At 38.3% G+C, this 11,214-nt stretch overlaps 1 protein-coding gene across 1 annotated transcript in view; it reads right to left on the bottom strand.

Annotated features, from left to right (window-relative positions):
- The window catches only part of PRMT3 (protein arginine methyltransferase 3), a 52,325-nt gene extending 41,111 nt beyond the window's left edge, over window positions 1–11,214 (bottom strand). The window contains exons 1-7 of the mRNA XM_031553396.1: window positions 11,078–11,214; window positions 10,808–10,889; window positions 9,567–9,616; window positions 8,149–8,251; window positions 6,287–6,440; window positions 4,153–4,294; window positions 1,322–1,387 (exon numbers count right to left, since the gene is read on the bottom strand). Of these exons, the coding sequence (XP_031409256.1) occupies window positions 1,322–1,387; window positions 4,153–4,294; window positions 6,287–6,440; window positions 8,149–8,245 (459 nt within the window). The 5' untranslated portion in view covers window positions 8,246–8,251; window positions 9,567–9,616; window positions 10,808–10,889; window positions 11,078–11,214. The remainder of the gene's footprint in view (window positions 1–1,321; window positions 1,388–4,152; window positions 4,295–6,286; window positions 6,441–8,148; window positions 8,252–9,566; window positions 9,617–10,807; window positions 10,890–11,077) is intronic.

Below are 11,214 nucleotides of genomic sequence, written 5' to 3' on the forward strand. Positions count from 1 at the left end.
ACTATTCCTTTTATTCACTTTTTTAGTAATCGTAAACAAACTTTTAAGAGGAATCAGCCTATTTTCTCAAGGTAGAAATTTCACTCTTTAATATGATTTTGAGAGCATCATATGACACATAAGTTAAACAAAGCATGTGAACACTTCCTTAAGCAGAAATCTGCAACCCACTGGTCATCTGGATACGAGCTAATTGGGGACTCAGAGATCAACTGCCCTCTGTGAAAATCCAGTTATCAATTCAAGGTTCATCTGTGAAACATAACTACACACGAGAAAGTTCTGTTTCTTTACTGAATCTTTCTGCCCTGTAGGATGAGCCATCAAGCTATCTGATCTTTCACAACTTTCAACAAACTGTCAGTATCATGTTTTAAAGACACTTTTGCCTGCTGTCATTGCAATGAAAAGCTTAGTGTTTAGTAAAAACAGGCTTATGACATGAGCTGAAGCAAAAGTAATTTTTTTTCCAATGCTGTTGCTAAAAGAAATCTGATGTAAGAAATATAAAGAGCAGCTATAAGATGGGCACACCTTCATTTCCTCCACAACTATTCTCAAGGCCTCGCTAATTAACAAAGTATCAATCAAAATTCAAATAGAAATTGGAAGTCATTTGCTTCCATGAACTTGCCAGCTGAAAAATGGTAAGTAGAAAGTGGATGAAAGCTACTCCAGAACAGAAGGCTGCGCAGCATAACTCAGAAGACATCAAACTCATCAGAAACAGCCAAGCAAAATACAGAAGACAAGCAGGTTAGAATAGCACTGGGGTTATAACCACAGTTGGATCATAAAGACAGGCAAATGAAATACCAGCTGCTGATTCCAAGTCCCTTAGAAATAACCTACTCTGCATACATTAAGCAACAATTCAACAAGTCAGTTGCCTGTGAATTCTTCCCCAGTTTTAATTACTCTGTATTCCTAGGATGTCTTTACTGAAATCAGGCACAGATTGAAATTCACTTCAATTCTGTTTGAGCCCCTCTAAGATGGATTCTGCTTAATATACTAGACAAGAAAGGCTCAACCTAACCCCGCCAACATAATTAATGAACATCCTGACACAGCACACACAACAATGACAAGAGCAATCAACACTTCTGTTATCAGCACTATCCACCCTCCAGCAGCTGAATAACATTCTATCACCTAATAAAAGCTGAGTCTATTAAATCAAACCTTGTCAGTGCAATACTCCATTTCCAAAGCCACAAAGTAGCTGGTCTGTACCATTTCTACCATTTCAAGGAACAGAAACAAACCAAAAAAAAAAAAGAAACAGAAATTACTGAATTTTCTGAACTGTTTTACACACCTTGTCCTTGAAGATATGTGGATTTTGATAGATGAAGTCACGATAGCTTTCTGTACGGACTTTGTCCTATGATTTAAACAAAAAAAATCCACACAATGTTTACTTGGCCTATTTGTATACAAGATACAGTTCAAACATGCTGAGCAACTAGCTTTTAACCCAACCTACAGATGTTTTGTTGCTACTACACCTATAAGGATTCTACAACAATGAAGTTCTGTACTACAACCCTTTAAAATTTATTGCCTAAGCAAATCAAGTCAGCTCTATCTCCTGAAGTGGAGGGAAAAAAAATAACAAAAACAAACAAAAAAACACACAAAAAACACAACTTACACCATACTGACCTTCTGTGCTTGATTTTTGGATGCTTTAAAGTTCCTAATAAGCATCTAGCTAAGCATTAATAGTATCTTGGTCTACGAAAGCTAATGGCGTAGCTCAGTCCACCAGCATGGTGATATTGTAATCTATTTAATATGCATCAGCCAGTACACAAATTTACAGCTAAGAGTCAATTTTGAAATTGGTGCTGTAAGTCAAATGTTAGAACAACACAAATGAAAGCCTTACAAAAGTAATCTTTATCTAAGAAATTTGGCCTAGAAATAATACTAAAGTAGAAAAATAATCAAGATTACATTCTTCTACTATGGCAGATAATTTTTAGAAATAAAATATAAATTAAATAAATTTTCTCTAGTGAGGAAGAAGTAGTGTTTTATTAGGAAAAAAAAGACCAGGGTGAAAACAAAGGGTACGGTCATAAAAATCATTTAGACAAACTAAGCTACACTCAGTCTTGAAAACCCTAAAATCCAGGTAATGGTTAAAAAGTATCATCTCACATACAGCCCAAACAGTGTAGACAAATTGTACTTTAAAAGTGTACAACTATAAATAAAAAAGTGAATCCTTTAAAATTATATTTTATTACCATAACATTATATTGAGAAAAAATATTAAAAAATAACTATTTTTTAGTAGTTCACTGCTATCACAGTATTTGCTGAAACAACCAAAATAGGGGGTAAAAGAAAAGGTTCAACATCAATCAATAATGCAGTCAGCTGGAAAGCTTTCAGCTTTACATCCTGCCCACTCACATTGCCTCAGCACTGCCCCAGTTTAATCAATACAATGCTAGATCCTGTGTCTCCTGTATGCACTACTGGCTTGAGTAAGCCAGTCATTCACTTTCAGGTCTCTCTACTTATGAATTACTTTCACTCACCATTGCCACATCACTCTTTTTTTTTGTTGTTTTTTTTTTTTTGTTTTCTTTGTGTTTTTTTTAATATAATGGTAAGAAATTTCACTCAGATAATATACAAGACATTCTCAAGGAAAAAAAAATAAAAGGAACAGGGAAATGACTAGGCATTTCTCTGCTGAAAAGCAGCAGTTATCTTCCCCCTGTTTGAAATAAGTGCAGTAAAAGAAACTAACTTTGTGCTGTCACTACTAGGCATAAAGAAAAAAAGGTTTCAAAACAGAGTGTTGTCAGACAAAATGCAGACAGCCTCCTTTCTTCAAACTTCAAAGTTTGAAGCAAGTTACTGGACGATTTAAATAAGGCTGATGCACCAAAATCTAAATAAACATCAGGCACACAGCAAAACATTCCACTTATACATGGCAAAAAACAATGCTTTCCTATTTAGAAAAGAAGTCAGAATTCTGAAAGGCATCCTGACAAACATTCCCTGGAATAAACAGAATACGATTTTTTTTTTTTAAATCAATCTTTTGCAGAGACACAGAATTACTAAGAACTTTAGTAGCAAAGGCTTCCTCATCCATTCCTGGTGATATCTCAAACACTTTTCTTAATTTTTAATACAACTGACAGCCAAACCCAACTTCTATCATTTATCTTCATGATTTTGAACATATTTCCCTAGCTTACACATTCTTGAGAACACTCCTCTACCTCTGCAGAAGTGCTTTGTTCCTCCACAACACTCCCTCCCCCTTATAATCTACCTCATACTTACACTATTATTAATACAGATTCATGAGTGTTTCTACAGTGGGGCCACTAACTGATTTACAACACAGAAGGATACATATACAACCTGTAAGGAGTAAGTTACTTCACAACTTCATATTTTATCCATACAGGTAGGAAAGAATTTTATTTATTTATGCCATAAAACAATAAATCCGCTTACAACACTCTTAACAATGACTTTTTCACTGAAAGGAAGCATTAAGGGATATTGGTTTGCATGCCAATTATAACATTATTTTCTTTTTTGAAGTTAAAAGGGCATTACAGGTTTCCCTTTGAACAATTCAGACTATTTTATATCATCTTTATTATTATAAGAGGTGCAGATAATTTTTCCAGCTGTTCAGTGTTCTATTATCAATATGTTGGATGGTGTACAAATACCTACAATTTCGGTTTACTTAATGCAACAGAAAACTACAATATTTCACACTGGAGTTCACCTTATAAACTCCAATTGTTTGGAAAATATAAACTTAGAAAAATTCACTGTCTGTACCACATTATTTCTGTTTTAAGCCTACACAAAAAGCTGCTTCTGCCAAGGAGAAGTTGTGGTATGGAAACTGCAACATTTCAAAACACATATCTGTAGTGAATGATTTTATGTACGTAGTGCTTCCTGTACAGAAAACAGAACTTGCACAAAGGGAATAAAACTGAAAATAGGAACTCAACCAATCTCCAAAGGAAAAAGAATATTTTGCATAGAAAGGGTTAAAAATGCAGCTGCTCTGCAGTATATTTACAGGCACACAGCCCACTTCATTCACTCCTCTTTAGTTCTACTAAGATGCAGTTGAGATCACTTTCTAACCTTCAGCATCTCTTCGTGTATCCCATAATGCCCATAGGAGCTGAAGTAAACGCCATCCTCATCCTCATGAAGGTCTGCAATGGTGTTGGATGACGAGCTGCTTCCGACATCTGCGTTCATCACAAAATCCTGTGCAAATTGTCTGTAATCAATTTGAAATATACTCTTGAGATGTGCTTATGAGAGCACGACCGGGAGGTGGGGGCAGGGGCTTGAAAGAGATAAGGAATCCAGACTGCCCAGGGGTTTCTACAACAATGGGTCTGGCATAGACTTTAAATGTGCACAATCTCCCTCTGCTGGCGTCTGGAGGCTGCTGCATGACGACCCAGCACTTGGTGCATTACCCTTCAGCATTTCTCTCTCACTTTAAGCAGTAAATATCAGCACTGAAGCACTCACTGTATTTATCTATGTGCCAGCCACAATTCATATTTCATTTCTATTTTTATATAGGAATTATCTGTTCTGCACTTGCTGGTCTAGTACAAAAGCTAGAGCCACAGTGGTAAACATCTACAGGGCAACAACATAGGTCATGTCGTGTCACGTAGATAGGGACTCAGTAAACAAACAGCACTTAAGAACCATACAGCATATATCACTGAATAACTCGTGGACAGCTAAAGAAAGAACTTCAAAGCTGAAGTATTAGGGTGGAACCAACTTTGTCATAAACGACTGCAGAGCCTGGCAAGCCTGGAGAAACATTTCCACAGATATTACATCATACTCGTTTAGCAGGCGCTCCCATATTCTCACATTCATAAAGCAACAATTTCCAGGGAGTTGCACGACTGATCCTAAACAGACAGTCATAAAACACCTAACATTTTTTCCCAATTCTAGAGAGAAAAATCTGCGTAATATAAGCACACTGCAACCGAGACAAATTACAGTTGCATAGTCTCCCAGGAAGTCTCTGCAGACAGGTAAAGCATGAGAAAGCTCCTTCATATAAAGCTTTTATATTCCAAAAGTTCAGGTCAGTGAACCAGCCTTCTAAACACCGGCATAAACCAATTTCAGTGACCAAAGACAAGAGAAAAAACAGACTGCTATAGCTTAAGGTCCCTTACATTAATTTTCACTTTTGACTTCTGAGCTACTTTAATTGCAGTGAGAGAAGCCCTATGTTGTCTACCTGAAAGGAAATACCTGTACACAGTCATACATAACAGTACAAACTGGTATCACTACAAATTACAGCACATAGGCTACTACAATGTAGCTGGTTAATCTGTCTGTAATTTCAAAGCAGGCTGCTTCATCACATTTACAACTGGCTATTTTTCCTTGCCGGTTGATCCCTTCTGAATTGGAAAGGCCTACACTGAAAAAGAGCAGTTAAAGGGTCCCACTTATACCAAGGGGTAGCTTGATGAACAAAACTAAAATATGTAAGGCTGGATGGAGCTTAGAGAGCTGAAAAGAACTTGCAAGTGAAGACCGGAAATTCTTAGAACTGCCTATTTTGTCATAGTTGTTGGGATTTGAAGGAGAGTATGAATTAAGTTCAGTCAATTCAGTTTCTCAGTGCCTGATCACTGCAGTTATCTTGAAACGATATTTCCATGTAGCATTTAATCTCATGTGATCTCTAAAGAAACTTAAATTCCTGTTTTTATGCATGCGCATCATTAACCTGCATTCTGAAGACCTCAAGATTTACAAGCATCACATACAGCTATTGAAGGAACTGGATTCCACTTAAAAATAAAAATAAATGGGGGGGAAAAACTGAATCAGAACAAGAATGCCTCTCAGGATTCTTCAAGTCTTATATTTCAGTTGATAATACCTCCCTCTTCTCTGCTGTTTACATCTTCAACATTTAATTCAGATTTAAAGGCCTACTGGAAAAGTGCTTGAAAAACAGAATGGTCTGAAGAAAAGTACATGTTTCTATGCTGGCTGTATATTTAGCCTTCCTAACCATACTTTGTTTATGCAGTTTTTTAGAATTTTACTGATCATCGAGAAGAAAAAATTAAACCACTCAAAACTTCAAACACAAGATGTGAGTTTTAGTCCACTGTTATATTCTACCACTTCTTTCAATTTGTTGGTTTTAGAAACTGTTTTATCTTGTCTAAAACACATCAGATAAAAAAACCTCAGCTGAAGCACTTACCTCATTTTCTGAAGATCATCTTGTGCTCTAGCAAAGGCTGCTTCTGCAAGTCTTGCTCTGTCTTCTGCATGTTTTAATTGTTTAAGGAGCACCGTGGTATCATTTAAGCCATTAGAACACAAAATGTCTCTGGGTTCACATAGCTCTTCTGTATCTGTTGAAACAGAGAGGGGGGAAAAACCAAAAACAGGCTTATAAACATAATACGCTACCAGTATTGCTATTTCTGTCTTTGGACAATTTGTAAATGAAGTCATAACCTTCAAGAAACATCACTGAAATTGAGAGAGCTAACTGCTGAAACTCAATAAAAGCAAGATGCTAAAAGAGAACTCAAAGTTCGCAAAACAAATAAATCCTGAGCTGAGATTTCTTTAAATAGTTGTCAGTGGTTCAGACGACAACGCTACTACATTTCTAAATGCAGTAAGAAGATGATCAGGGGACTGGCACCTCCCTCCCCCAGGCTGAGGGAGCTGGGCTTGTTCAGCCTGGAGAAAAGAAGGCTGTGGGGTGACCTCATTGCAGCCTTTCAGTACCTAAAGAGAGCCTACAATCAGGAGGGGAATCAACCCTTTGAAAGGGGAGATAACAGCAGAACAAGGGGAAATGGTTTTAAATTGAGGGAGGGAAGATTTAGGTTGGATGTCAGGGGGAAGTTCTTTACTATGAGAGTGGTGAGGTGCTGGAACAGGCAGCCAGAGAGGTTGTGGATGCCCCATCCCTAGAGGTGTTCAAGGCCAGGTTGGATGGGGCCCTGGGCAGCCTGGTCTGGTATTAAATGGGGAGGTTGGTGGCCCTGCATGTGGCAGGGGAGTTGGAGATTCATGATCCTTGAGGTCCCTCCCAACCCTGGCCATTCTATGATCCATTCTAAGCAACTGCCAGCTTGTCAGGCAAAAGACTTCATTAACAAAAACAAATAAATAAATAAAACATAGCTATGTTTATTTCATTTAATGATAGCAGGTCAACTATTTGTTCCTCAAGTACAAAGAGATACTTAAAATACAATTTGGAGATGTTCACATAATCCGTAACTCTTAGCAATCGCAAAGGCAGTTGAAAGAACCTCACAACTCTGAAGTCGTTAGCTTGTGTGAAGAGCACACACAGGCTTATATCCAGTGAAATGTAAACTAAATGCATGCTAGAGGACACTGTATCTTTGCTACCAATAGCAGGACTTGTTCAGAAACAGACAGACTGTACAGAGTGGGAAAATTCCAGTAGAGCTTAATTATTTTATAGTTTAGGTAAAAGAAAGATACTCAATCAAGTGCCAAATAAGACAGTAGGAGGACCATAGGCTGCAAAAGTAAATTCAAAAGTCAAACTGAATTTCTAAGGATTTCAAGCAAACAGATTGTCAGAATCACTACAAAGCACAACTCTCATCTTACACTCCCTTCATCCAAAGACAATCCATATAAAAGATGAAGATATTTTCAACACAACAAATTCCTTGCTCCTTTCTTCTACTGTGGATTTTTTTAATCAAAGTCACCTAGTTTTAAGTACCTATGTTTAGGAGGTTTATAAATCTCACAGAAGTTTCACTGAAATATAGGTGGAATACCCCTTTGATCTGTTTAATTATTACGCATGGCAACTATGAACATATTTAATGTAAGTGAATGCAGATAATAAACAAGGCTACAGAAATCCCAGCCATTAAAAGCTAACAGACAGTATGTGGTAGAAATATCAGAGAGTGATGTAACATTCTGATTTAAACTATCAGATGGACTTTCTTAAGCATACTCAAGTTAATTTCAGCACAGCAAGGGCCACCTAGCATGATGCAAACATCACGTTTACCCCAAGACACAATACACTCACGCTAAAATACAATTATTTACCAAACTGAAGCAGGAGATCATCTTCTAGCTCTGGTTTCAGATATTCCTCTCCATCCCAAGGCAGTGGGCTGCTGAGTGAATTCAAATAAGCTGGCATAGGTTTCTAGAGGAAAGGAGAAGAGTGTGTAGGTTAAGTTCCTTTGAAAACACAAACCATTCAAGTCCAAGAAAATAAGACAAAGGTCTTTTCTTCAACCCATTAGAATAAATGTGGCATTACCAAAGCAGTTTTATGGCAAGGGCTGAGAAAGATACTGCTTTAAAGCACAAGCAGCAAAAACAGTAAAGAAATTAAGTTCTGTCTTCCATCCTGACTCTGACAGCACATACCCGAAATAGCATACTGACACTACAACCACGGTGACCATAAAAACACAAAAATACATCTAGAAGCCAGACTGGTAGCAAAACCCAGGTAGCTACAGGATTGTGGAATCCAGTACAAGCAGCAAAGCACAGGAGACTGACAGATATCAAAAGGTATCTTTAGGATTGCACTGGTGCCAGGAATCAAGTTTACTCAGGTGTTCAGCTGTGTCAGGCTCACAGCTTACAACAGGGCTAATCTGTAAAGCCAAGATCCTAACTGTGCAAAGTCTTTCTACGTGCACAGCACTTTGGGGATCAATTTCAGAAATGCTACATTCTCTCCCATTTGCATGAGGCCAATTAATACTTCTTAGGAAAAGGAGAGGTGAGATTCTGGACCAGTTTTTTCATTTATATGATTTACTGTGAATAGTTAGTTATGCTTTAAATAACCATCCAAGGATTTAAGTGAAATTTAATTAAAATTAAAATTTAATTAAAAAACCTCAGTTGTGCAAGATGTTCTTCATTATAAACATGAACATCCACGGAACAACCAAAGAACCTATATTCGGGTCACCACAAACACAAAAGCTAGCCAAGCCTAACTTAAAACCATTGGTTCCCAACAGCTTTTCTTGTTATTTTTGCAAAGCTGAATTCTACATTCTGAGACCTAAGTTTCCTAGCACTGCAGCAGAGTTCTGCCTGGCTCACGTTCCCACAAAAGCCTCTTGTGCACACTTGTTAACCAAGAAACTTCTGTCACTGAGAGGTGACCCCAATACTAGAGCCAGACCTGTAAGTCAGAGGCCAAGACGAAGTAACAAAATAGCATGACAGAACACAGCACCAGCTTTTTGCAAGTATAACATTTATCTCATAGAAACAACAGAAATCACGTTAAATAAACGCATTTAAAATTAAAACAACTTTACAGTTAAAATGCTCGCACCTAAATAAACCAATCAATGGCTACAGAACTCTTATTTCTAGAAGTATCATCCTAGTTTCCATACAGTTATTTTTAAAAGGGACATTGAAAGCATAGTGGCTTGATTTCCCATTCTCCAGACATCAGTTACAGAAATATTACATGGTACACTTACCTTCAGCCTGACAAAGTTTATTAGTTTAATGTATCCATAAAAATCAAGTCCTGGAAAAGAAAAAAAAAAAAGACAGCTTGTGTTACTGAAAATCCAAATGTTTTATAGTGATAAGATTAGTAATTACTTGTTCAATCGGCCAGCTTCCCCTTCGGGTGTACATCATTACCCAGTACAGTCTTCCTATCTTCGATATGCCATCTACAATTCTGCTCTTTTTAGGCCCAAAGTATGAAATCCTCATCTTTAGTAGATACTTTTACCACATGTCAAGAAAAGAAAACATGCAAACTCATTCACTAGCAAGTATTTCCTTCATTTAGAAAGCAGTGTACATTAGAACAGCCATATTTATCTCCTACCAGGCCATCTTGCTGATATTTTAGATTGCTGTGCTCCTTTGTTACACTTTTCAGCTTTCTGCTTAAAAACAAACAAGCAGGTAAATTTGATCCTACTAATCAAGAACACACACTTATACTGATTTAAAACTGCAGCCTAACTAAAAAAGATCAAGTTACTATAATTATATACATTCCTCAAGAGCAGAGAGGATGCCACATATACCCAAAATATCTTCTATTGGGTTTTAGACTGAAAGCAGACCAGGTGTAAGTATTTCACATGCAGATTTCTAAACACTTCATGTAGTTCCCAACCTCTCTCCCATTTTTCATACACACTCCCAAAATACTGTTTCTCCAATCCTCTTTCTCTTTCCTCTGTTGTCAAAGTTTTCCTCTACCAGCAGTAGGATGTGAATTTAAGGTTCAGCAGTTCAACACTTTAACTCTTCCAAAGCACCACTCCTTAGCTTCATGTGCATCCTCCTCTACGTTCCTTCCTTCAGTCATCATCTTGGCCTAAACGCACAGGAGGTCTTAAGCAGAAATTAACCTCAAAAAGTCATCATGAGAGGATTCTCTTGTGATAAGTCCAGACATCACACAGCAACTTGCAAGACAGGTGAATAGCTCAACCCTATTCATGGCCATGCACACTTAACACAGTGCCTAAGGAGACAGAGCAGACAGCAGAGAGTCAGAGCGAGCCAGCAGAGAGCTACTAACCAAAGTGAGACCGATAAAAGCTCTCTCAGTAGAGAAAACACGCAGGTAACAACCAGCATTAATATATATATTGCTATATCCTATCGCTGACATGAAATCCATTAACAAAGCTGATCTTCACAATTTGTTTTAAACAGACAATGATACATAGAAGTCAGGGTCAGCACCTACCGTGTTTCTGACCACGTCACGAACATTAAACTGATGCTCCGCGTTACAGTGGCAGAACACATCTTCGGGGCTGCAGAACCACCTGCAAGCAAACAGTTACTAAGTACACAGCACTCAAACGCTACTACGTGGGAGCTGTATCGCACTGCTGCATTCCCACACACGGGCATAACGCGGCAGAGCCAGAGACACAACCAGAGGGCTGGGAGCCCCACCTGCTGCACGCCTGCCCCTTCCCAGAGAAGAAGCCCAGCCCTGGGGGCTGCTCACCTATCGCAGAAAAGGCAGCGGGCACGCAGCCCCTCTCCTGCTCCCTGCTCTTGCTCCTCATCCTCCTCCTCCCAGGCCTCCTCGCCGTCGGACAGCTCAGCCATCTCGTCGTCCCGCTCGGGCCCTGTGGGCACGGA

The sequence above is a fragment of the Meleagris gallopavo genome, chromosome 5 (assembly GCF_000146605.3).
Source record: "Meleagris gallopavo isolate NT-WF06-2002-E0010 breed Aviagen turkey brand Nicholas breeding stock chromosome 5, Turkey_5.1, whole genome shotgun sequence".
In the NCBI taxonomy this organism is placed as follows: Eukaryota; Metazoa; Chordata; class Aves; order Galliformes; family Phasianidae; genus Meleagris; species Meleagris gallopavo.